Source organism: Dermacentor albipictus, chromosome 1, assembly GCF_038994185.2.
Source record: "Dermacentor albipictus isolate Rhodes 1998 colony chromosome 1, USDA_Dalb.pri_finalv2, whole genome shotgun sequence".
NCBI lineage: Eukaryota > Metazoa > Arthropoda > Arachnida > Ixodida > Ixodidae > Dermacentor > Dermacentor albipictus.
Window position 1 is genome coordinate 400225456 of NC_091821.1, and position 27398 is coordinate 400252853.

The 27398-nt window shown below is 45.0% G+C and overlaps 1 protein-coding gene across 2 annotated transcripts in view; it reads right to left on the minus strand.

Moving 5' to 3' along the window:
• The window catches only part of LOC135918747 (uncharacterized), a 39028-nt gene that overhangs the window by 5854 nt on the left and 5776 nt on the right, over positions 1 to 27398 (minus strand). The window contains exons 5-10 of one of the 2 annotated variants that reach the window (XM_065452413.1): positions 26965 to 27044; positions 25153 to 25276; positions 19085 to 19183; positions 17579 to 17647; positions 16549 to 16689; positions 6157 to 6311 (exon numbers count right to left, since the gene is read on the minus strand). In XM_065452413.1, the coding sequence (XP_065308485.1) occupies positions 6157 to 6311; positions 16549 to 16689; positions 17579 to 17647; positions 19085 to 19183; positions 25153 to 25276; positions 26965 to 27044 (668 nt within the window). The remainder of the gene's footprint in view (positions 1 to 6156; positions 6312 to 16548; positions 16690 to 17578; positions 17648 to 19084; positions 19184 to 25152; positions 25277 to 26964; positions 27045 to 27398) is intronic. The other variant, XM_065452414.1, reaches the window with a different exon arrangement.

Consider the following 27398-nt stretch of genomic DNA (forward strand, 5'->3'; position numbering starts at 1 on the left):
AACCATTTGACTATCTACTGGCTGTGGATGTTTCCATTTGTCCCAGTATTTCTTTGTGCCGGCGGCAGTGAAACTTCGTTGCATTGAAATAGTGTATAAGTGTGCTTCGTTATATTGAGGTTCTAAATGCATGTTTTATGGACAAAAATTATTAAAAGTTAAATACTTCATTATATCGATGTTTAATGGTACTTGTTTAAGCATATGTTCATTACATGTTGATAACAGCAAGAAATCTTTTAATTTAATTATACCTACGATCATTATACCAAAGTTCAAGTACCACTGTTCTTTCTTTTCTTTTTTTGCTAGAAGGAAAAACTGTCAGTCCAGGCAATAAGTGGACCTATTCCACGACACAAGAAAAGCTGTCGGCACACTACACTACCAAGTGGTCTCTTCTGATGACTGATGGAGGGTCCAATGCTGCTTAGCTTTGGTGATCTCATGATAACTGGTGTAATCAACATGTAACAAACAACTAAACACACTCATATCACCTGTCTTCAAGCATAAGTAACATGAGTTATACCTTTATCTCTACCTTCCACCAAAGGCACAGCTGCATGTGACTTGCCAATGCTAGAGCACTATATGCATGCGAGTGATTAAACAAACCCACATCTTGGCACTTCGATTTTTGTTTTCCTTTCTTTTTCTTTTTTAAAACCAGCAAGCAGTCTTTGCAGAGTGCCTCAAGCAGTGCAGTCAGCAGGTCCAGTTGCACTTCACTCTGCAGTCATCCTCCAGAATGCAAGCCGCCCCATCCAACTGGGTAGTGCTTCGCAGGTTGTTGCGGTGCTGTCGCCAGCCACCGAGATAGCTGTCTGTGGCTGCCACATGTTGCATGGTAGTTGTCAGAGGCTGTCGAGTTTCGAGTTTTGTACGATACGACACACCAGACACTCAGTGGAGCAGGGTATATAGGGAGCTTAATGATTTTAATTTGGCAGTAGCCACCTGTTTTGAAAAGCGAGCACACCTATGTTGATGTAGGTTTAATTAGACGGCGTGTTGCTCGTGTGTTGTTGCTTAATGATGCCACCTTGGACCAGAGACTTGGTTTGTGTGCTGCTGTGACTTTCCATGACAGTAAATGCAGGGATGAACTAGAATATAGTCGTTTTGAAGAAATCGGTGTTGGTTATTGTGGAATGGAGAACAGGCACAGAAGGTGCACTGCAGTCATGTGCGTATGAATAAAGTTTTATTTCTTATAAAGGATCTCCAGATTGCACTACAAAGGCACTACAAGAGTGAGCAAGAAAATCTCCGCAAACTTCTGCCATTGTAACCCAGAGAGCTGGTATGTATAATTAAATTTAACCTTAATGCCAACATTTCAACCTAGATGGAAACATCTGGCTGCCCTACATATTTCTTCCTTATAAATCACTCATCACAAAAGACATATCTGGGCGGATAAAAAGGCATTAAGGTGGCAGCCTGGTCCTCGGAGGTTGAAAACCGTGAAAGAAGACAAACATCTTTTAAGAATTGACATTTGCAGTATCTACCTCTTTTCTTTGCACTAATCTTTAAGACACCTCGCTTCATGGATCAACATTTTTGTCAATTACTAGCAAAGTTAACTTCATAAACCCATGCTCCCCTTGAGTTGTTTCTTGTGGTTTTCTCGAATTTTTTGTTAACTTCTTGCAGTCTACAAGCATTGATATTTGGGGACCCGGGGCAGATAAACTTTTTTTTTTTTCAGTCGAAAGCAGCATGTATGATAAGCAGTGTAATGTTAGCGGATTTTAAATTTCTAGCTACAGAAATTTAAATATTTTGCTCTATTTCCTGCCATATTGCGAAACTGAACGTCACTGTAATATAATGGCACTTTTATTTACCACTCTCTAAAAATACTTGAATTACTGCATTCTTCATGTTTTCGGCTACTGATCCATGCATTAAAATGAAATCTTTATTTTGCCACATTATCCAAATAGAGGCCTGAAATGACTGTATGCAAGTTGTAATTCATTTTCTATAACCCATTGACCTGCACAAAAAATATATATATTTGAAATCGGCATGAAAAAAAGTTGCAGTTTCACTCAAAAGGCGAAGCATCGATTGTGGTAGCAAATTATTAGATAGCTATATGAAGCAAGGACAGTACTTTTATTGTCTATGCAAACTCGTCAACATTCGCTTAGTAACTAAATTAAAAAGCATGGTGTCAAGCGTGCACAAGCAAACATGAACACATCTCATTCAATGACCGCAGACACTCGCTGTCAAAACGCCGGAGAGAGGAAGTGAGGCAGCAGCATCGAGCAAATTGACTGTGTGCTGCCTCTCACTTCAATGCAAACTAAGTGGTGGGAACAAAGCGCTCCCGAAGCTATCAGCGCTTGGCGCACTCTGCCCCTATCGCAGATCACTTTCAAGACAGAGCCTGCACAGCTGTGCCATACGCAGCCACTGCCAGAGTAGAATGTCCCCCCCCTGTCATACCTTGCGCGTGATGGAAGACGGTGCACTGCTTCCCTGCTTTCCTCCCTTGCATGCGCAAGAGAGAACCACCAAAACTGGCTCACTCTCGCACGCTTTCACTAGCATGTGCAGCACACGGCGACATTGGTGCACTTGGACTTTATACAGAACATCACGGTGAGGGCAACGACGATGGCAGAAATGCACCTGGAGTGTCAATATATTTGCTATCACAATAAAACTAAATAAGTATGCATAATTTCACAAAGATTGGTTGAAAAAAAAAAATCGCTTTCAGAACCAGGTTGCCCCCTTAAAGGCGATGAACCCCTGTAGGTTGGTACTTGACCACTTACCAGTGTTTTATTTTTTGTGAAAAGTGCTGTGTCGCTTGAACATGATGCAAGCGACACTATTTAGTACCTTGAAAATAATAACGTTTACAGCTGGCCATTTAAGGAGGCAGGATAACTTACAGAAGAGCATTCAAAAATGACCATCTCAGAGAGAAGGCACAGGGTAAATCGAGGTTTCCGACTCTGGCTGGTGGTGCACGCACCTTCAAAAACTATGGTGCATACAGACATATGCTCAGCACAGTAATGTGACAGCATATGTGGGGACATCCACAAAGGCCACCTCCTTACAACCAAAAAGACTGGCAAGCACCACAGGCATTTGTCAAGTGGCACTACCTGAGCTTCGTCTGCCAGAAAATGAATTTCTTGGCTTCCAAACCTACTAGCTTGGCATGTTTGCACGTCACGAGATTTCCATACGTCAAGAGAATGATTGCCTTGAAGTGCAAGGTTTCTTAAGTGCCTCCACTAATAATAACGAGAGACGAAAGGGAACTGAGGCGCTTGATTTCGTTCATCATGAACACATCAAGTCAACAGACAATGAAGCCAAGGAAAGCATTGGGGAAGTTAACTGTGGTTTAAATTGGAATGCAGAAAATAATGAAGAAAAGGTAAATGAAAGTGGACAAAAAGATAACTTGTCATCGGTGGGAGCTGAACCCACAACCTTTGCATTACGCGTGCGTTGCACTACCAATTGTGCTATGGCGATGGCTATCACTTTGTCCACTAACTTGAGCATTTATGTTTACTAGATCTGGCTCTAGGAGTGTCAGCCTGTGCCAGTTAGAGCCTTTTTTCCCCGAAGGCATCACGTGACATGTGATCCTCGGAGAACAGGCACGTGGCTAATTAACCCTCGCATGCTACCTAACGACATCAAGGCTGCCAGATTCGAGACCCTCACCCACCCTGGCTCTGAGTGGCGCTAGCTAACAACACTCCTAGGGCTAAATGCCCAAGTTAGTGGATGAAGTGATAGCCATAGCTGCAGCACAATTGGTAGTGCAACATATGCATAATGCGGAGGTTCTGGGTTTGGCTCCCATCGGCGACAAGTTATCTTTTCGTCTACTCTCACTTCATTTTTCTTAATTATTTTCAACAGTTCAGCTTAAACCGCAGTTATTTCTTCTATGCTTTCCTTGGCGTCATTGTCTGTTGGTTTTATGTGGTCATGATACACTAAAATTAGTGATGTCCAATGAATGAGTGTCCCTCCACTAAGTCAGCTCCCTTTGAATACGAAAAGGTGTCGTATTATATCACTGGAAAATTATCCACAGCCTTATTATCCACTCGCCTTATCCACAGAGAATTCTCGACTGTAACCTGTCTCTAAGCCCTAAATGGGCCAGACCACAGTACAGTGCAGTCCACTTATAATGGTACCACATATAACAATATATCAGTTATAACGATGAGTTGACCAGAGTATCAATTTATGCATTAGGGCTATGAGAAAAATACCATATATAACGATATGTTATTCACCACATATCAGATATAATGATCTAAATATTGCCTTTTGGGTGGTGTTTTCCATGCAGAACAATCGTGAAATTTGCTTTGATAAGTTCCCATTAACTGAGACGGGGTGAAAAGTTTGCCTACGTGAGTTCGTATCTGCCACTATTACCGCGCAGCCTGTCCCGCCAGTGCGCCGATTCAGAGCATCGCAAGTTGGCACGGCGTGCCACAAGATGGCGTCAGCTGCTTTGCATCGCTGGCGAGCATCCAGAGACAGAGAGATAGAGAGAGAAGAAAAAGCGAGAAGCGAATCGTGCCTGCACTCTCTTTCTATAAGCTCCCTCTTTCCTCGGGGACCGCAGAAATGTGCTGGGGAAGCAGCGGTCGGTGCGCCGACAAAGCGCGAAGCTGTGTCGCTTGGGACGAAGCTGCAAATTTCGCAAGACACGCACAGTTGATGATATCCACGATTCTGAAAATCGATCATTAAGGCTAGAACCAGTGACCGTGCCGATGAACGGAAATGGCAGGCTTAATTGTGCGCTAGGGCGAAACCCTCCTGTGCGAAAACACGGTGCAGGCGCTGACATTGCTGAACTGTGGGACCACGTCGCTACTGACGATAAAATAGGTGGTGCTTCAATGGAGGAGTTTCCAAGTGCCGATAGCGCTGCCTTGTTCTGCGAAGAATTTCCGATAGGGCGATCATTACAGCGACAGACAGCGGCGTTGTGCAACATGGGCGACGAGGTTGACAGTGGCCCGTCTTTGAAACTGACCCCAATGTTCACGCAAAGTGCACTGTCGTCGATAGAGCCGCTCATTGATTTCATTCACAGTAAATTATAGCCGCCGCTGTTCGCACAGCTGCTGGACCCGATGCACACCGAGGTTGTCAATTGAAACTTCCGCGAAAGCAAATGCAGATTTTTTACTATTTCTGTGCCTAACGCTTGACACGCTGTTTAGAGGCATACATAGACATGTTATTTTTCACAGCCTTCTTTATATAACGTCAATTCTATATCGTAAGTGACAAATTTGGCTTTGGAGATATGACGGTATGTTCGGCAGCTTTTTTTTTTTTCTTTCTTTCTTTTATGGCAATCCAGCTATAGCGATGATCAGTTGTAACAATCGGATTTTTCGTTCTTGATATCGTTATAAGTGGACTGCACTGTACCAGACTCATACAAATGAATGTATAACTATTCATTAATACCTAATAAATTAGGTAATAAATTAATTGTCAGACTACCCACTGCTGCTGGCAGCGACAACATTGCAGACTGCATGCACAATGTCCGAGATCTGTGATTCGCATGTAGACGTTGGAAAGTCTGCTAATATGGCGATCTTTTTCTGCCGAAAAAGGCTTCCCGTGGTTCCACTCCACCAGTTTTATCTGACCTGGCATTTCTCTTTCATATCCCTTAAACAAAGCTGTTAGAGATTATGGGGTTTTACGTGCTAAAACCACTTTCTGATTATGAGACACGCCGTAGTGGAGGACTCCGGAAATTTTGACCACCTGGGGTTCTTTAACGTGCACCTAAATCTAAGTACACGGGTGTTTTTGCATTTCGCCCCCATCGAAATGCAGCCGGCGTGGCCAGGATTCGATCCCGCGACCTCGTGCTCAGCAGCCCAACACCATAGCCACTGAGCAACTACGGCGGGTTTAAACAAAGCTGTCAACAACAGCAAAAAAAAGAAAGATGTTTGGCCTTGAACAGGGCATCCAATTGAAAATCTGAAGTCCAGTCAAGTATGATAAAGAATGACAACATATTGCTTGCTGCCTGCACACATTTTAAAAACGGCGCACTTTCTTTTCACTATCAGTTCATTCTGCACACAGTGTTCCCAAGTGTCTTACACCTCCATTGCTTCTTCTCCTTCTTCCTCACTCTCACTGGCAAAGCTTGCCTTGTCTTCCTCATCTCCTCCCTCGGGCTCTGGCCCTAATTCGGCCAAAAGCTCCTCAATGTGTGCCAACTCATCTGCGTCATCAAACTGCACCTTATGGGCCACCTGCACAAACACAAACACACAGCCACGCTTTTGACAAATCAGCAAGATCCACAAATGAACTCCAAGTAATGGTGCACTAGGCCTATGCATAACTATCGGACAGCTATCTTTCGTGCTATGCACACTCAGTAGGCACCTTTGTAACCATCTAATTTCCGAAGTTTGTGGTATCCGGAAATCAACCTAATGCAAAATGTGGTGATGAAAACTTTTGTTCTATGCAAACTCACCTTCTAGACAAGCCACTTGCACAACGAGCCTTGTGCATATTCAATATCAGCCTGCCTTAAGAAGCTAGACACTGGCATTCCTTCAAAAAAGTGTTAGACCAATCATCTAGCTTTGTCTAACTCAGTATATGTGTGCACACACGAATTTGCGTACACACTAAGAAATCCTAGGTCACCTAAGTACATCTTATGAGGTGTGAATTCGAAAGTATTAATGTTTAATTGAACGCCGCTGAGCAGTCATTTGTGTTATGAACTCCTCACGAGCAAGAAAATGTGTTGGGACGCATTGCGCATTTTGATTTGACCTTACCGAGAAGCAGTGAGAATGTAGACGAGAGCTTGTGCAGACAAAGAACGACCGAACAACACAGGCTTAAGAGCAAGAGTCAGAATGATGCGCTATAACAGCAGCCCTTTCGCCCGCTTTGCTCCGTCGAGGCGAGGTTGTGACACAACATTACGACTGATGGGAACTTCGTCGAGGATAGCTCGGGATCCAACGTCACAGCCAATAGGAAATGAGGTGCCGTTTTCTTTCTATAGATGACAGACGCTGACTTTTTCCGTTCAATGCCCCATTTGACGCTCTTGCATCAAAATATACATTGTTATTAATAACAAAAATTGTGGCAGAACCCATCTCACGATGACTGTTGACAGTAATGCGTTAGCATTGAATCAATAGAGCAACACAACATATCGCCACCGTCAAAACAAGTTATGCACGGGGAGTGTACTCCAATGGGACATATCTCTCCTAAGAACTTCTAGCACCGCCATTTAGCACTGGCGGCACTAAACCTGCCCGTGGCATCCGAAATGCACAGTGCGCCAGTACATGCAAACACTCAGAAATGCATCATGCGGCAACCGGGCTTCTCTCTCGCACTTCTATCTGGACACACTGCACTATCTAGCGTCACGGCCGAGAAGCCCGCACATGGCCTCCAAGAACAGACGTGTGGTGTGCCAGTGCCTGCAAACGGTAAGAATTGTTCCCTCGTCTGTTGCACAGTCAGTGACAAGTTGATGAGAGGTTCATGGTAGAGTGGTGCATACCCAGTGCATTCATGGCACAGCTCTTTAAAGCGCTGGCGTGAAATGCGTTCATTGAAAGCGGCACATAACCAGCGCATTTGTGGCGCAGTCTGCTGATGCTGTCTTTCAGAAACCCTTGTAACGAGGGTACAACGCCGCTCTGCACTGAAGAAATTTAAGGGATATTTTTCGTCGTCGTGTTGCAGCACATTCCCAGTGGCACATACCTAATTACCCAAGTTGGCATCAAAGACATTCAATAAAGAGCAGCACACACCTGCTGGCACATACTAAGTGATCCAAGCTGGCATCAAAGATGGTCGCTGAAGAGACCGAGTGGCACATACCCAGTGCTCTAAGTCGGCATCAAAGAGCTTCATTGAACAGTGGTACCTACCCAGTCCCAGACCTACAGTCATTCATGTTGGCAAGAATGACGTTTGCCAGAGAGCGGCACATGTGTAAACACTGCCTCATAATCAGTGGCTTAAATTTGTCCACTAGTTGATTTCAAACCTTGCTACCTCAGCACAGCAGCCCGATGTGCTAACCATTTGACCACGAACTACCCAGTGAACCAGGCAGGCAGGAAAACGGTCAGATACAAACATACATAGATAGACAGATAGCGCCTCCAAAGTGCGTGAAGTATGAGGGACATTCCGAAAGTAAGTTTTGTCATTTACTTTCACACAGAAATTTTATTCCCAGAAGAAAATACACCATGGTATCACGAACTATACACCTTGCACTATTTTTCCACATAGTCACCACCGACAGTGAGACATTTGTCGTAGAATGCAATCAGTTTGAAGAAACCACTCTGGTAAAAGTCGGTGCCCAGCGATGCAAGGCCTGAGACATGATCTCTTCACCATACATGATCTGTAGGCATTCATGGACAATGGACACACCAGTCCCATGTGTTCATTCATGCAGGATACAGCACACACCCTCCACTGGCAACCACGTTGTCAGCACACGTATGACTGCCATCATGATTTGTACTCGAATAACCTCGAGCATGCTGATCTGCTGCTACTCCCTCTTCTTAGGCACTCTGCATGCGCCGTTCCTCCTCCGCTGATGCTCTTTCCCTCGTTAAACCAGCAACCGGTGTGGATTCTTATGTTGATCGTTTGTTTGACCTGGTGTACTGTTTTCGTTTTCAAAAAAATGACGAAACTTGCTTTTGGAATTCGCCCTTGTACACTAAGAATGCTAATACTATAATATAATGATAACAGTACTTACTGGCCCTATCATTTTGGAAAATTGCATGATACAGACACATCTGGTTAGATGAGCTCAGTGTGATAACATTAGCATTAGTGATGAATAACAGCCACTAACACCAATGTCTTTACAGTCCCTTCATCTGGTCCACTTGTACACTCGAACCTCATTATAACAAAACGGTATACACACAACAAAATAATGAATATAGCAAAGTTGAACTCCTCTTGCAATCACCATAGAGATCCACGTATTTAAAGCCTCATTTTAACGAAGTGAAACTGTAAATTGTACAATGAATACAACGAACTAGATTCATCTCCAAAACCCAAAAAATACCCCAATCGTTGCGCGCCGAATACATCACTTTCCACGGGGTGCGGCACTTATTCGTCTCGGCAGTTTAAAACTCCCGTGTCCCCACTTCGGATATGCCGTCGAAACACACAGGTCTTTCTTACTGTCGCGCGTAGCTATGCACCTGAGCACAAGCAGCGGATCACTATTTTACTTCTCCCCTGGCCTATCATGTGCGTGCCTGGATGTGCGAGCCACGCAATGCTGCGTGGTGGAGTGAAAGATAAATGCACTGACTTCCACTGCGTGGCGCAGCCTCCGAGATCTCCCCCCGCACAGTCTAGGGGGTCACGTGAAAGCCTGTGCAAATTGTGCCATGCTGCGCAGCTATGTGAAGCAGTGCGAGAGATTGATGCATTTACTTATCTCAATCTCTACGGCATGCTGTGTAGCCACTCCCGACAGCAGCCAGAATGGAATTCTTTTTTTCACGGACTGGAAGCCACGGACTATCCATGGACTCTCGGAGTTGTCACCAGATTTTTGCTCAGATTGGTGCATGCAGCTATAGCAGATGACAGCTGTCTGAAAAAGATGCGCCCGGCATTTGCTGCCATGTTGTGAAAGATGATGTGTGCTTCTGCATTCCAGATGGCAAATACTGTGCATCCAGCTATCGCTTCTTCTACACCAATACTTTGTGTGCCATCATGTGAGCTTTTCAGAAGCTGTGTAACTGCTGCACCTTTAGCCTTCGTGTTTTTTATGAGATAAACACAGGGGTCAGGTGCACATACTTGCTTTTTTTTTATGCGTTTTGCGAAAGCTGTCATGCTCATTGTTATATGTGCAGTAAACAGGTAGATCAGGGTGTCTACCAAGTTGACATTTCCAAATTCCCTGAGTTTTCCAGGTTTTCCCTCAGCACATTTGCGAAATTCCCTGAATGAGCCAGAACTTTGTTTTATGTCAAGACAGGCTGACACCACGTTGCCCGATGCTGTCCCTCTCTAGTAAGCATGCTGAAACAAAAAAATGACTTAATCCAGTTTGAATAGTAAGGAGTAATATCTATTTTATTTAAAAAGAAAACAGAAGGAAGGTGTTAGTAAAATGCACAGCGGAAGAAATGGTAAAGCCCATTCCAAATTGAGTCGAACATTTTCAAATACGAATGAAAAGGAGATGCACACATAAGTAAATATTTTTTTAAGATCAGCTATTTCTATCAACTGATAGCAAGCTCATCTGTATGAGGTCCTGAACTTTGTCACAACTAAGGTTCTCTCTCAGCAGCTGGGAAGTCAACCTCAACTGTCCTGACATACTCTCAGCCCGTACACAACATCTCAGTGTTGGGTTTCACTGCCTAAACAATTTATTTTGGTGTGGATGAGGGACACCTGTGTCTCAGCGTAAGCCAACACTTAGTTTTTTTAGCTCAAGCTCCTTCAAAAAGGCGGCGGCACCCTTCCTTTCCGGTTAATTCCTCAGTGCATCGGTCCTTTCTGTTCTCATCCTCCTTCTACCATGCTTTCACCACATGGATCATCTGAAGCATCCTCTTGGTCAGTTGTACAGTCAACATTTGATTTTTCGGACTTCCAAGGGGCCGCAAAAAAATTGAAAAAAAAAACGGACAGTCTGAAAAAATTAATGCATGCCTTTAACTGCCTTTAAGGGCTAAAATTACCACAGGCACGTCTGAAAAAGCTCTGAAGGCCTGCCAGTACCCTTATTAGGCATATCAGGGCTTGTACTGTGACAAGAGACGGGGTGCACGCATGGGTAATTAAGGAATACATACTATGTCCCGTGACAATTGCCCCCTTCCCACGCTTGTCATGCTTCACAGCCTAACATTATTGTACTGAGGCGAAGCTAACTTTCGGAGACTGGCATTACGCAACGCGCTGTGCGCTGCGAGCTTCAAAGCCAATCGCGAGGATTACAAAGGCGGAGTCGGTGCCATTGGTGATAGCGGCGAATTCTTTCAATGAAAAACACGGCACCGCACGGCAAGAAGCTTAATAGTGAACATAGAAGCAGCTAGGCCTAACGTTGCCGCGGTGGTGGTTACGGCTGCCAGCGGATCTGCCTGCGAGAGTGCCGGTTCGAGGCGGCGAGATAATCAAAATAGCGGCGGTGGCGGCTTTGATTGATGCCATTTCAGACCTGCAGTCAGGGCAATATACATTGAGTATATGGAGTACGCGGTGGTGCCGTAAAACCGTGCAAATTATCGGGCATGTCCGAAAAATCGGGCGTCTAGAAAATCGGTCGTTAACTACTCTGGCAATATGTAGTGCCGATGACACGGCGTCAATGACGATTCGTTGCGATTCCTCTGTTACTGGAGCCAGCATTAACACGACTTTCGTTCCCTTTCAATAAAGTTACAGCTAATTTTCCCTGATAGAAGCACAAATTCCCTGAGTTTTCCCTGAGTTTTTCCAGACTGTTCAAATTCCCTGAGAATTCCCGGTTTTCCCGGTTTTCCCGGTTGGTAGACACCCTGTAGATATCACCTTTCAGGTGAATGAAACTGGTGTGCGAGAAAGCATATCATACTCCATGTGGCTGTTTCTGGCTGGTAGTTTGGGTGCTATACAATCGTGAACTTTGCCAATTACTGCTTACATAAGTTGATCCAAATCTGTTGCGAAGTTCAAGCATTTGCTTTTTGACATGTACAATTAGTAGATGGCATACATTCGCTCTTTCCGAGATGTGCGTTGGGCTATTAGTAGACGGTCTCATGCGCTTTCAGGATACCAGCAGCCACGTTCTACATGAACAGCGACGTTGTACGATTGCAATTTTGTCTATGTTCATGTCGGAATTCAGCTTAAATTTCACAGGCAACGAGCTAGCCTAATTACAGCGGTTCAAGTGGCATGAAGAGTAAGAGCACTACATAAGTTGAGCTTTGAACACCTGTTCAATGCACTCAGGCGGCGATTCCACTATGCAAGCGCTGTGGCGGTGTCGGCCACACTAATGAATTCGCTGAATAGAGGGGCTACCTATAAGTAACTGCGAGCAGACGACAGCAGCCAGGGGAGTGACTCCTTATTGTGGTGCCTCAGCAGATGGATCATGTGATGGTCACGTGCGCTTCTGTCAGGGCTAGTCAAACTGGAAGCCACGGGCAGTTTACAGATAATTGGGGACTGCATAATCGAAGAAGCCCACTACTACTGCCTGCGGTGCGCCACACGGGCTAGCAGCTGGACATGGCCTCTGAGATCACATTGGCACTGGTGCATCTCGGAGGCCATGAGCCAGTTGAGCCATGTTCGCTGCCTCCTCAATCACACAGCGGAACGCTGTGTTGTGTGCCACATGCTGCTCGACCGTGACGAGCGAAGTGGGTGCAAAAGACCATCCCAGTAAAACGGAGCGCAGCTATCTAAAGGCTGTTACCTAACATGATTGACTGACTGATTGATTGATTGGATTTAATAAAGGCTGTTGCATAACATGATTGACTGATTGATTGATTGATTTAACACGCCACAGCAGCAGTGAAGTGGAGGGCTCCGGGTTAATTTTCACCACCTAAAGATCTTTAAAGTGCTCCTGATTATAAGCACACAAAAATTTTTGACGTTTTGCCCCCATCAAAATACAGTGGCTACAGCTGGGAATTGAACCTGTGGAGTCGTGCTTACCAGAAAACCATCACCACGGCGCGCAGACAGCGGGTTGCCTACCACATTATCGTAAGGCTTCTTCAACATGCATTTTCATCTGTGCCAACTTGCCTTAAGTAACCAGTCTAGCAATATACCTAGCAGACTGTGCCAAGAAATTTCATTTTCACATAGAGTGGCAAATCCAGGAATTCTTTCAGGCTTGACTGGTGAAGGAGGCGTTGTCACACATTATTATGCCAGGTATCCTTGTACACAGACTTCGGGGGTGGCAGGCAGATGCTTAGTGAACCCCCTCCACCCCAGTTGCACCCCTCTTCACACATGGTGTGCTGCGTAGTAGAACTGAAAGTAAAACTATGCAATTTATGCACGAATGTGCGCACTACCATAACTGTCCCTCTGAATGGCTTAGCATGGTACACAAGTGGCAGAGATCAGGCATTCAACCCTGGCATTCTGAAGCTTGTCGGGTGCTAAGAAGTCGTGTCAAAGATTATTTTCTTGTTTTATGCAAATTTTACCACATGTGTGGCCGTGTATCAGTTCTGTGAGCCACAATGCCGCCTTCTTATTTCCATGTTTACAACTGCGCACTCCATATAGCATAATGCAGTAAATGGCAATAATTGATATAACGAAGTAATTTTGGCTCCCCCATCAACTTCGTTATAAAGTGGTTCAAGTGTGTACCTACCAACCACATACAGCTTAATATACTATACGAGATGCCAAAAGATATTACAATTACACAAAGAAATACTAAAATACCATTTTATTTCTCAGAAGCATTTTGGCTACGTGAAATGTACAGCAAACCCGTCACAACAATCCGGGAACATTTCCTGAAGGAGTTCTCTTGCGCGATCAGTAGTCATGAACAGCACATTGTGTTCAACAATGAACGCTGTGGGAATGCGTGATACTCGCGCGTCCCCTGACATGTTGTTTTCCCACCATGTCCCGCGTATCCTGTAATCCAGCTTCTTCGTGTAGCTTAGTGCCGGTGGTGGTCGGTCTGGTTGCAGTGCATTACGAGAGATGGCGGCGCGAGTATGGCGCTGCTAGCGCCACCTAATGGCTCGGGTTGGCAAGTGGTGCGGACGTTCTGTGCGGGCGCCGATGCATGCTTCTGCAAGACTGTCTCATGAGGCATGCACCTGAATAGACTAACGTGATCGTTCTAACGCGCAACCGTTCCCGTGAACATACACGCGAGCGACCAGGCGTTGGTGTCCAGCATGGGGCGAACATATTCGCTCGCTATCTGGTCATGGTGAGTCGGACTTCCTCGATTTGTTGCACACCCATCATGTTGTTGCACAGACATGTTCTGTGGATAGCAACTCGGCTAGCCTACAACTAGACTACAATAGAGCCATACTGGGCAATGGAGATGCTGTGACCAGTTCTGCCCAGTGACTTCGGCGGTCGCATATGTTTGGCTCGCAACCCTCGGCGGCAGGGAAAAGAGCCGGCAGTCACCAACAGCTACTGCGGCTCTCGCCTGCAGGGCTCATTGCCACAAGCAACGCTTGCTCATGCCGCATCACCGTTTTCGGAGTCCTGGCCTGAAGTTGTGCCATCAAGTCTGCAGAGCTGCTGTGACCAGCGGACGCCAGCGGTGTACCCCAAGGACAATGTCAGCTCGCATAGACAGCGCGTGGACATTTCCTCAGCGCAGCCACTGCTGCATGTACTACTACCTCTTGTTCGCAAAGCACGTGTTGATGTTGGACAGTGTGACATGTTTCACCGGAATATGCAGTGATTTAAGGTTGGGGAGATGTGGAGATGCGAGACTCTCACGTGTCCCTTGATATGTTGCTTTCCCTGCATGTCATGCATATCCTGTAATACAGACTCTCTGCGTAGCTTAGTGCCGGCAGCGGTCGGTCTGGTTGCAGAGCATTACAAGAAATGGCGCGAGTGTGGCGCTGTTAGCGCCACGTAACGGCGGGTTTTGTTGCACACGAGAGGGAGTAGGCTCTTCCTCTTTGGCTCAAGGTCGGAAAGTGGCGCGGACATTCCGCGCGCGCACCGATTAATGCTTCTGCGAGATTGTCTTGTGTGGCCTAGCAGCGGGCCACCGGATTGGACAAACACAATCGTTTGAACGGGCCACCATTTGCGTGATTGTACACGTGAGCGACCAGGCGTTGATGTCCAGCACAGGGTGAACATATTCGCTCGCTATCCGGTCGCAGTGAGTCGGACTTCCTCGATTTGTCGCGCGTCCATTGGCATTCTACGTGTTGCGAGTCAGCTAGCAGGCATTAGTGTACAAAGGTGCAATAAATGCCCCTGTGATTGTCTGCACTACTGTGTTGTCGTTCCTTTGCCCCAAGAGCACATTTTAGAACCCCACAACGCAGCAAAAGGCATTCAGCCTGAGTAATATCGACATCTGCTCATCAGCTGCGGACCTCTCCAAGCTTCTCGTGTGAGCCCACTATTTTCGCCAAGTCCTTGTGTTTTTGTACCCAGATGCAATAGCACATCCTTTTGGCCAGCGTGCGAAATGTTGACACTGCAGCAGCACTAACTGCAGTATGCGTACTTTTCACCTTTGTGCAACTTCTTGATCAATAGAAAGTCAGCTGAATAGCTGGGGAAAAATGTTTGAAAGTACTTCTTCCCCGGCATCGCTTAGACTGCTTGCACAGGGTCATGTGCCATATAGCGTCCTCGATCACCTTGCCCCGGGGTTGACCCTAAACCAGAATGGTGCGCCTTGCACCGCCGTGGTGGCGCACTGCGGAGGGTCAACATCGAGGACAAAACTGCACCCATTGCAGGGTGCTTGCATGCAGCGCTACTTTGCCCCTGGCGCGCAAGACGTGCGCGAACACGCGCGCGCACACAATTTGTTGTTTGCAGGTGCTGAGCATCTGCGGCAAGCACTCGAACCTTGTCAAACTGCGTGCTCCGACATACCTGGTTGCAAGCAAACACCAATGGATCTTATAATTAATCCTGACGACCCGTTCCTGACGACCCTTTCAACGAACCTTTCCACTTTCGGCCGTCGATAAGCATGCCGTCTTCGCTGTCAGACGAACTTGAAAAAAGCTCATCAATTGCGGCAATTAGCAGTGCTTCCTTTCTCATTGCCGACATCTCCACTGGCTAATTCCATCAACTCCGTTGCAACCGCAGCTATCGGGCCAGAGCATCCAAGTTTGTATAGGTGTTCTGTGATCCACGGTTCTGCAGTCGGCAGTGCGCGCGCGCGTCTTGCAGTGCTTACTGGGATTGCACCCCGGCGCACCGCCGATTTTCTCGGTGCGAGACGGGGCAATGGAAAACTGCTCCAACAGGGTGCGCTTCCAGTGATCGAGGATGGTAGGTGCGCACCGGTGCGGTTGATCAAGAAAAGTGCACACCAAGGCGCCCCGGTGCGCACCGGTGCGGGTGATCGAAGACGCTAATAGTTTTGCCAGCAATGCACACAGGAGTGACAGGGTTAGCAAAGACGAGCACTTATGTTTCCACAAAGGATCATCAGCTTTGGATTTAGATACGAACCGACAAACTCAGTGTTGCCAACATGGCACCACGACTAGGTGAGATGCAGCAGTTATGGTGACTCCATAAACCAACACTCACTGCATTTACAATTTTGAACACAGATTATGGAAAATTGTAAACATATAAGCACCTATATGGTACTTGCGAAAGTATGTGGAAAATTGGGCACTTTATGATAAAATCATAAAACTTCGTAGGTATGCACTAACATAGCAGTGAAAACGGGAGAATGAAACGTATTCTCACCTGGCGAGCTTGGTTAAGGTAGTATCGCGCATTGCCCCAGAACTCTCCTCCACGGAGGTAGTTCAGCCATCCAAGCAGGTACCACACATCAACCACTTCGTCATCTTCTTCAACCAAGCCATCGAGAACAGTGTTGGCCTCCTGTAAACAAAGCCAAAACACTAATCAGCATCAAGGAAAACTACACGATGTTCTTCATCTTTATTTCTGGCCATGCGGAGCACATCCATACAATAAGATCAATGAAATGTTGTCAGAGTATTTATTTATTTATTTATTTATTTATTTATTTATTTATTTATACACTACTGCAGGCCCAAATGAGGGCCCAAGCAGGAAGGGCAGAATACATAAATATTTGCGTATGCACGTACTTATATATACATACAGACATGAAAAGAAAATACAAAAGCAATGCAACATATGTAAATATAATAAGAAAACAAAAAATGAAAGCGACGACTAATAAGATTAAGAGAAGGTACACTGAAGGAAGGCAACTTGACAAACATTAGAACAGTATCATACGCATATATGAGCACTGGCAACCACTATCGAGAGAGGGAAAAAAAAGTACCAGAAGTTGAACGACAGTTGAACATAAAAACAATTACTACAGTAGTTAACTCGTAGTTGGCTTGCTGAGTTTACTATGTACAAATAAAAACTCACTCAAGCTTAATGAAAAATGTTACTACAGGCTTTGCATTAAGCTTCCTATGGTTAAATCAGAATTTTGAGATATCAAACTTAGCGTAGCAAGAATATTACATCGGGCTTTGTGGGTTGCATAAGAATAAGCGACATTATTCAAGTTTCCAGCTAATGTGCACATCATTTCTTATGTATGCAATGTGAAAAGTGATTTACCTCGTTGTTGTTATTATCAGCCATGCTTTTTGATATTGGAGTCACATAACAAAACAGCTTCTTATTTTCATTTCTATTGTGTGCCTCACATTGATGTTATGTTTCCGACCCTTGTCCAAACAACTGAAGTGCAATAATTTATGTCACGCAGCATACTTACATCAAGCATCTCCAGCTCAATTAGTAGCTTGGCTCCATTTACTCGACTACTGTAACTTAGGGGACAAACCTGAAATAATAATAATAATAAAAATGATTGGCAGTGCATCCATTATTTGGAGATGACTGGCAACATCAATGCAATTAGCAATGCATCTTATGATAATTGCGTAATTGGTGAGGATACGTTTTATTTGTTATGATGTTTACAGTTAAACCCACTGATAACAATATTCAGGCGTCAAGAAAATTCCATTGTTATAACCAATAAATGTTACAACCAGGTTGCACAAAAAAATAAAGAAAGGAAAGCAGAGGGGACCGACATCAAAACAATTTACTTTGACACCATTATAACAGGTCTATTAGATTCATCCAAGTTGCTTTGCACCTTCTGTGCCTATCCATGGTGTGCTCGCTGCACCTAGGCCCTCGATTCTCTGAGGCACAGCGGCACACCCTGCACTCCCGTCCTCTATTGCATGGGGTGCAAGGCAAGGTGCCGCCGCAGTGTAGTGCACCCTTAAACCTTGCAGTAAACGGTCGAATCCTGGCACACCACAACTGGCAACCGCCTGCAGCACCTTTTCATTTGCGGTGCTGTGCACCTTTTTGTGAGTGAAACAAACTTAATATTAGCAATTTTAACAATACATATTCGCATATAACAATCAGCAGCCACAGCATCATAAACTTTTGTGTGTGTTCTATGGTAAAATAAACCGCTTACTACAATGTTCCCACGACGCATTATTCATCATAACAATTAAATCTGGCTACTGGATGTCTGCACCAAAAGGAAAAGGAACATGAAATCATGGGAAAGGAAAAAAAAAAAGAACGACAGAAAGCGTGCCACCATTTTTGTTGCATTGCCAACCTCGTACGCATTGACTGTCTTCTTTTTACCTCTCCAAAATAAAAGTCGACAGTGTTGATGATGGACGATGGCGAGGGTGAATGTTGGAACAGCCGTGTTGTGCATTGGAGTGGTGGACACGAGACGGGGAAGGCGTGCAAGGCTGGCGATGTGGCAGGGGTGGCAGAGTGCACAACACACAGGCAGTTGCGTTGAAAATGTGGCATATAGGCAAGTGCGGAAGTGCACTTTTTTTTTCTTTTTCATAGCCATGAGCTCACCCTTTTTCCCCCCCTATTAGCGCAGACACCCACTAGCCAGATTCAACTGTTATAGGCAATAACGTGGCATGAGAACATTGTAGTAAGCAGTTTATTTTACCATAAAACACACACAAAAGTTCGGGGTGCTACAGATGCTCATTATTATATTCGATATATTGTTAAAACTAGTATTACTATAAGTGGGTTTGACGGTATTATGATGAGTGGGAAACACACATTGACATGGCATGAAAGAAAAACGGTTAGATCAGGACATAGATACTGGAAAGTGTGCAAAGTATCCTAAGAGTGCTGATCACATCAAACGACACAACAGCAAGTAAAAAAAGCACAGCAGCGAGTTTACGTGTCAGCAAGCAATCACCTCCACAGGGTCGCTACTTCCAGCTTCTTCTCCCAGGAGCAGCCGCTCGTGCTGTGGTAGCCACAGGCCAAGACTTCGCTGCATGGCCTCCTTCGCCGCCTGGATTTCAGAGTGCAAGAATTGCTGTTGTTCACAAAACACAGAAACGCTTAAAACTGGAAGGATGTTCCACACCTGTTGCCATTGTCATGAGTGGCACAGGCTAACACTCCCAGAGAGAGAGAGAGAGAGAGAACCTCTTTGCAGACCTAAGTAAATTTGATTAATCATTTGTCAGGCAAGAAACCGGCATATTTTCTCACTAAGGTATCACACTATTGTGATGTACTGTGCTCCTCTACAGATATTATTTTGTTTCCGCAATGCCACTGCTCACATTATCTCTCCGTTGCCATAACTCAGCGCACCTTGCTCTGGTTTACCCACCTGCCGCCAAGGACCACTCATGTGACAAGCACAAATGAACACACTGCCCTCTCCTGCGTGATTTAACCTCCTGCGGAACCTTACCATCAACGACCCCCTGCTGTGCATCCACGGTGGGAGCTATATGAACACTTCCCACATCATATGGACATGCCCACCCATAGGCACCGACTATGAAGGGGGAGAGGGGGGCGGGGTTCCCTCGGAAGTTTTCCAAGGGGGGAGGGTGGGTGTGGCAGAGCCCCCTTCGGCGATGTTATGTTCAAGCTTTTTAGGGTGGGGGGTAGCCAAGCCGCTACCCCCCACCCTAAAAAGTGTCATTACCAGAGCTCTCTCACCCACATCTCCTGAGGTGTCCTTTGAGTTGCCTCTACCTTTCCACTTTTTTGTTGTGGCTAAAAGCTTACTGCATCATTGTTGACGTGGATGTGAACGACTTTTAATTCATACTTTCGCTTTATTTCTGCAAATTCTGACAATAGGATGTCAAACGCATTAGAAGTAGCAGCAGCAGCTACCCCATCCATATTTTCTCACTTCATTATTTTTGTTTCCACTGTAACGCCATGCACAGGCAAAATATATATATGTATGTATATATATATATATATATATATATATTGTGGGGTCTGATATGGGATTCTCACACCGTACTCTTGGGACAAAGGAATGACAACACAGTAGTGCAAACAATCACAAGGGCATTTATTGCACCTTTCATACATCAATGCCTGCTACCCGAGTTGCTATCCACAAAACATGCCGATGGGCGCGCGACAAATCTAGCAGTCCGACTCACCGCGTCCTCGCGAGCAAATATGTTCGCTCCATGCTGGATCCCAACGCCTGGTCGTTCGCGTGTACAGTCACGCGAATCGTGGCGCGTTCGAAGGCGGCCACGCGAGGCGGTCTCGCAGAAGCATGGGTCACCACGCGCACGCGGGAGACGTCCCCGCCGCGCGCCGACCCGCCGGGAAAGAGGGTCGCTCCACGTGCGGGACGGCACGTCCGTCTCGCTTTGGCGTCTCCACCCCAAGAGAGCGCGCCTCGTCTCTCCCGCCGAGGGTAACCCCGCATGGATGGATGGATGGATGGATGTTATGAGCGTCCCCTTTGGAACGGGGCGGTGGCTTGCGCCACCAAGCTCTTGCTACTATGCTGCCTAATATCCTACCTAGGTTAACCAATGAGAAAAAAAAAACACTATGAACTACCACGTCCAAATTTTCTGATACCCTATTGCGAACTGTGCTTTTGTACGTCTCCGTCCTTTGTCGTTTCCCTACTTTTCTTCCACCAATCCTCCAATCGCCTCTTACTGATGTCTATTGCGGACCTGTTTGCTTTACCACTGCTCCCGCTGAACCCAAGGGCTTCAAGGAGGCCAGTGGTGCCTAAATCGACCGCTGGATAGATGTCTGCATAGATGTCTGGATAGCCGCGCAACACTAGCGCCATCTCTCGGACTGCGCTTCAACCACATCGGCCGCGCTGACGTCACCCAGGCCACGCGGCGAAGCGGGATCACAGGAGACGCGCTATGCGGGAAAAACATCAGGGGAGGCGCGAGGGTCGCGCATCCCCACAATATATATACAGTAAAAGCTCGTTAATTCGAACCGCAAGGGGAAGCCGCTTCAGTTCGAATTAACGAAAGTTCGAACTAACGAAAGTGAAGGAGAGCAACAGTACACTGCGATTTGGAAGCAGTAGGGCATGTCAGAAATTTGGCGTGTCAGAAAGTGATTACGTGTGCCGCGGGCACACGCCATCTTCAAGTCGAAGCTCTGGGTCCGACTGTGCCACACCACCGATGTCCACCGAAACGAACGTTAGCCAAGGCTTAACACTATCACAATGATTCGCGACGGCCGATACCTCCTAAGCTGAAAACAGAGGTGCACAACCGATGAAGACTGCCGAGACAAAGACACTGAACATGTGAAGGTGGCGAAGGCCCTGATTCGTTGGTTCTTGATTGCAAGCGCAGCTGCGACGTACTTGATTCGCTGTGTTTTGGCGCTTGCCGTGCCATCTCCGCACAACATTAGCAGCTGTACAAGATTTGCAAAGCCTCCGAGATTCGCAACGGGCAAGAAGTCTTGGAGGTTACGTAGAACGGAGAGGCGGCAGCCGCCACTGCTTTCTGGCTGACCCCGCGTCGGTTAGATTTTTTTCCGATTTTGCCTTCTCTCGCCGTTCTCTCCGTTTCGGAGGCAATACAGCCTTGTGTGTAGGCAGTAGGCGCTTTTCTCTGGCCGTGTGCCAGGTGAGCGTAGTTCGAATTATCCGTGAGGGAACCTTCTCGCGTTCGAATTAACGGACTTTTTTATACATAGACTTCTGTGGAGCTTGGCCGGACCAAATCATACAGTTCGAATTATCCATAAATTCTAATTATTGAAGTTTGAATTAACGAGCTTTCACTGTATATATATATATATATATATATATATATATATATGTGCACAGGACAAAGTGAATCATATTTTTTAATGCAAAGTAGGTAGCCAAGCAGCAATTATTTCTAATGGTATGGATAGCCTATGCCTAGAGAATGAATAAGTTGCTGTATGTTAGCCTCACTTCAAATTGCTTTGTGTGCTTTTTTGATCCTGAAAAAAAAAAGGAAACCCTGCAGGCTTCAGTGAACCCTTCAGCAGAGTCTTTTATCAACAGCATGTGAAATGCACAGGAATTATATGTACCTCAGTATTGCTTCTCTTTCCAGTAAGCAATGGTAACGACTCATGAAAAAAGAAATCTAATAGTTTACAACATTCATTAGAGATGGAAACATCAGCACTTGCATGCATAGGTCATATATATATATATATATATATATATATATATATGTATATATATATATATATTTCACTTACTAACTGAAGTGAGGCTAAACTGGATCCACACGAAATCAGAATCAATAGCAGTCATGTGCAGAGGCACTTATACTTGGACTCAGTGAAGAAAGAGGAAAAAAAAAAAAAATCCACCGAGAATTACGATACTCTCCAATTTGAAATTTGAGCACAGCTCTATATGTGTTTTCATTCCACAATATATTGGCTGGCTTAGACAATCCGTCTAGTGTGGCACGTTCCAAATGACGTGAAGTGTGGCGCATCTGCAATTCACAGCAGCTGCTGCAGACAGATTCCGCTCATGCAACGCTTTGTTTCCGTAAAGACAATGTGCTCTACTCTGGCACCGTATCGTGGTCATCATCCCCACACAGCCCGTCTTGCGCGGCACTACGCTTTTGTTCCACCAACAACGAGAGCAGCCCTTCGTAGCGGAGAAGTCATGCCACCAGTGTCAGTGGCGAAAACACCGAAGGGAGCATGACGTCGAGCCTTAAGGTGCATGCACACTAAAGGAAAAATGCGTGCGGCACGCCGCCGGTGACAAAACGCAACTGCAGCAGAGCGGCCACACCAACTAGTGGCGAGCCACTGCAGCAGTCATGTGACAGCACGCAAATCTCGCCTCCTCTCTTTCCCTCTGCGTGTAGGTGCAAGACGTCACATGCTTTTTTCATCTGCTGACAGGTTGGTTCTGCGTTTACATTCTTTGTTCTTAACACGAGTTACGTCTTATGAAGATGGCGACATCATTGCCACTAATCATAATCATGTTGGTGCGCTCCATCCCGTTGCTACATTGCAGTGTTCAAAAAACAAGGAGAATGAGGAACTGGGAGCCTTGCATCCTTGTTTTCAGGGTTTGTGGTGTCGCACAGAATCGGATATGGTGCACCTTCTCCAAAGAACTTTCCCATCAGGATGTCTCAGTTTATATTCATCCTTGTAAAACACAATCACAAACCACCACAATAAAAACAAGTGTGAACGAGACCAAACAAATCAAACCAAAACAAGCCTGAGCGAGAGCTGACATGAGCAGACGATAGTACACCACACACGAGTACGAATTAAGTGGTTGGGCGTGTCCGCATGACACCAGTTTCCAACGCGCATGTCACTGAAGGGGCCGCTCTCATTGGTCTCCAGCGTTCGCGGCTTGCTTGTCGCTGCAGTGATCTCGCTTGCGGCATGAGTAAGTTTCCATGAGGCAGCTTTCGCGGCAGGCATTTTTCTGCTAGTGTGCGTACTCATAGCCGCTCACTATTACCCCTTGAACAGGTATTCCACTACAAAAATTTAACTACAAGCACTGCAGGTGGGCGTGTCGGGCTGCAGCCGCGGATGTTGCGGACTGGTTTGCGTCGTCATTGCTCTCAGAGTCAAAGTCCGACAAATAGGCAGCATCCGGAGACCCGCTGCTGCTCGATCCATTGATAAAATCAACTGCAGACCCACGGGAATTGTGACATCTGCAAACTTTCAGAGCGCGCGTGCCGCTACTGGAGGCGGCCATTTTTTCTTTCTACTTTGACGACTGCGAAACTTCGGAGCGCATTTAAATATCACCACCTGGCGTGAAAAAATCTAACTACTTAGAAACAAAAAAAGGAGAAGTTCTCCTCCTTCACGTCCAATAAAGCAGTGTGTCCCTGAGCGGTGCGTAAGGTCTCTAAGGCGGCGTTTCAAACAATCGATAGAGGGCGGCCATTTTTGCTGTCTAATTTGACGATAGCGAAACATCAAAGTGCGTTCAAAAATCACTGCCTGATCAGAAAAAAGCAAACTGCTTAGAAAACAAAAAAACAGTTCCTTCACGTACAATAGTGCAGTGTGTCCAGGAGTGGCATGGAAGGTTTCGAAAGCAGCGTTTGAAACTATCGTTGGCGGGCTAACTATGTCCAATGAGCGCGGTATGTATTGAGTTCATGTGCTTAACTAAATACTTTTGTGTTCATAAAGCAATTTTCAATACCCACTTGGCTTGTAGAGGTATACAATGATACATGTGCAAAATGTCAGCTTGAAATTTTTGTTCCCGTGCTTCTGGCAACTGCTTTGACCTTAATTTGGCTCTTTTGTAAATTATTTTAGAGGGCCCCACAGTAAATTGTTAATATCTTGCGCCACCTTCAATCGACCTATACACTTTAATCTTGCCCACAGACTCCATGCAATGTCCCCCATATTGCTGCAAAGTTTAATTCTGATTGATCTCTCAGTTTTCGTAAAGCCATATTAAATAGCCTCTCTTATTATCTTTGAGGCATGCTACAGTTATTGCAGCTTTTTATAATTTCTTATGACTTCCCCAGTTATCCCACATCTCCGTAACTTATCAAATGTCTTCTGCAAAGTATCCACTCTATTCCTTAAACTTTTCACTGCAGTCTGATCTTTAAACTTTCCCACAACAATAATTTCAAATGTCCTGGCAAGTGTTATTTGCAATCAACAAATCTCTGGTAAATTCATGACTCCCACAATAAAGCGAGATCCTATAACTTTCCCTCCAACCCTCCAAATGATATCCAATGTCCTTTGTATTCCAGAAAAGTTCCATCCCAATCTGACTATTAGTTCTCTTGTATATGCTCAGCAATACCTTTCTGTGCATGCTTTTTCTAGATGCGAAAGGTGATTCTAGTAGTATTAGCAGCTTTGTTGTAAAACAAAGAGTCCAACAGCTTGCATTCACATTCACCTTTAAGGACTTGTATATGTATAATGATTCAAGTACTATGGTCTTCAGTGCTTCATACAGACAATTCTCCGAACCTCATGTTCTTGTTTGACAAGCAGGAAGCTGGCCTGGACTTGGAAGGCTTCAGGGTTGCTGGGATCGGCCTGGACACTCTTCTGCACCAACTCTGAACACTGCTGCTCTGCCTCCTCTTCATCACTGTGTAGTCACAAAACATGATTGCTACCAAACGGAGCCCAGTAGTGGTTAAGAGACTGATGGAAAGATAGGTTGATCAACATCTTGATCAATCAAACAGTTATTTCCATCGTCAACATGGTGCAGCATAGATGCATCAGTGGTAAGAAAAAGCTACTCTTCACCAGCACCACAATGCAGAATTAAATATTTATTAAATGCATCCAAACTTAAACTTCATAAAAACTTTACACAGGAGAAAAATATTTGGCATACAGAAACTGTTAACTTTTCTCTTTGTACAATGCAAACAGTAAGTTCAAATTAACATGTTCATAATGATATAAAACAGACACCAGCATATAATATAACCAGATATTGCTTTCTAAATGTAATTCCATATCATCAAGCCTAACCATGTGCAGGACAAACGCTTTTCAGCATGCCAAGGTAGCTTGGCAGGGTAAAAGATAAAACAGAGAAAAATAAACACTCAAGGAGTTTTGTAATCCTGAAGTGTTAAATCACAGCAGCAATATAGATTTCATACAAAGTTGGGATGCTCATTTACATGAGCAAAGCTAATAGTAGATGCACTTGCACTCATTATAAGTACATGTTGCTTACAATAAGGATAAGACGTGAGGTTGGTTGTCTCTTCAGGTCATAGCTATATTTGATTTCACTTGTAACATCCAATGCAGCAGATAAGCGTGCTCTTTACTGCAGTCATTGAATAATCAAGTATAGCTCACTAATATATAGGGTGTCACAGCTAACTTTAGCAAGAGTTTAAAAATGCGCAAATGCCAAGTCGCTGAACAGAACCAAGGTAATGTTGTTTGCCTTTGCTTGGAGATACCATTTTTTGTTTCATTCTGCCTAATTATATCATTAATCTTAAATAATTAATCAACTTCTCGAATATTATATTTAGATGAAAAGCGTCAATGAGAAAATTTTAGTGCAACATGAAAAACTCCCGATAGAGGCTTTCTGTTGCTCAATACATGCTACATAAAAGTGTTTTTCCAAGTGTGAAAGAAGCCTGCGAATACACACAAAGTACCCTGAGCGGTCAATCGCGGCAATTTTGCGTGCATTTGCAGGCTGCTTTCACGTTCTGAAAAACACTTTTATGTAGCACGTATTGAGCAACAGAAAGCTATACCTGGAGTTTTTCATGTCACTCTACAATTTTCTTATTGGCAGTTTTCATCTAATTATAAATTAAGGGAGTTAATTAATTAATTAACTAATTATCTAATTGTGTGTAATTAAAAATTATTTGAGTATGTCCAAGCAACGACACACAACATTACTTTGGTTCTGTCCAGCTACATGACATTTGCATATTTTTTAACTCTGGCTAAGGTTAGCTTGGACACCCTGCATTAACGATATGCAGCTGTTCCAAAACGCAACAAATGCGAAAGTAGTTGTATGGTTGTCCTCTGCTAGAATAAAAAGAAGGGGATGTAGCGAAGAAGATGCATGCTCCAAAGCCAAGCTGCCAAAGCAGGCACCTTGATCTGGAGACAGTTTTGGTTAAGCCTTGACGGTAACATCGCCCGGTTCCTGCTTGATGCAGATTTCAACATAATTCTACTAAGCTTCCTAACAGGAAAAGAAAAAGGGCAGAGGCAGGGGGAGAGGGACAACAAAACAAGCAGGCCTTCCTCATCTACAGAAAATGCCAATTAACTCACCAACAGTCAGTCATGTAGATCTCAGCCATGGCACAGTATGCTGATGACAATGCTCGATTGAGGTCAGTCCCATTACATTCCTAAAAACAAGCAAACAGCAATGTCAAACGGTTTGCCAACAATGAAGATGGTAAACACACACTTCTTCAAATGTGCAGTCAATGCAGTCATGCTGCATGTTTCTCCCAGTTATCTCGGATAGCCTAGTAATGTGAGACCCAACATTCAATGTGTGCCGAGTCCCAAAGCATACTGCCACTTATTTCAAAGCAACTGCCAGCCATGACGAGTGATTTACAATGGATTAAGTGGAGAGAGCAAAAGGATTGCGAATTGGGCAAGTTCAGAAGTATTCATGATGATCAGCATGCACAAAAATAAGTAGATATAGGGTTGAAAAAACACGGGACAGACTCTAACAACCGAGTGTCTAC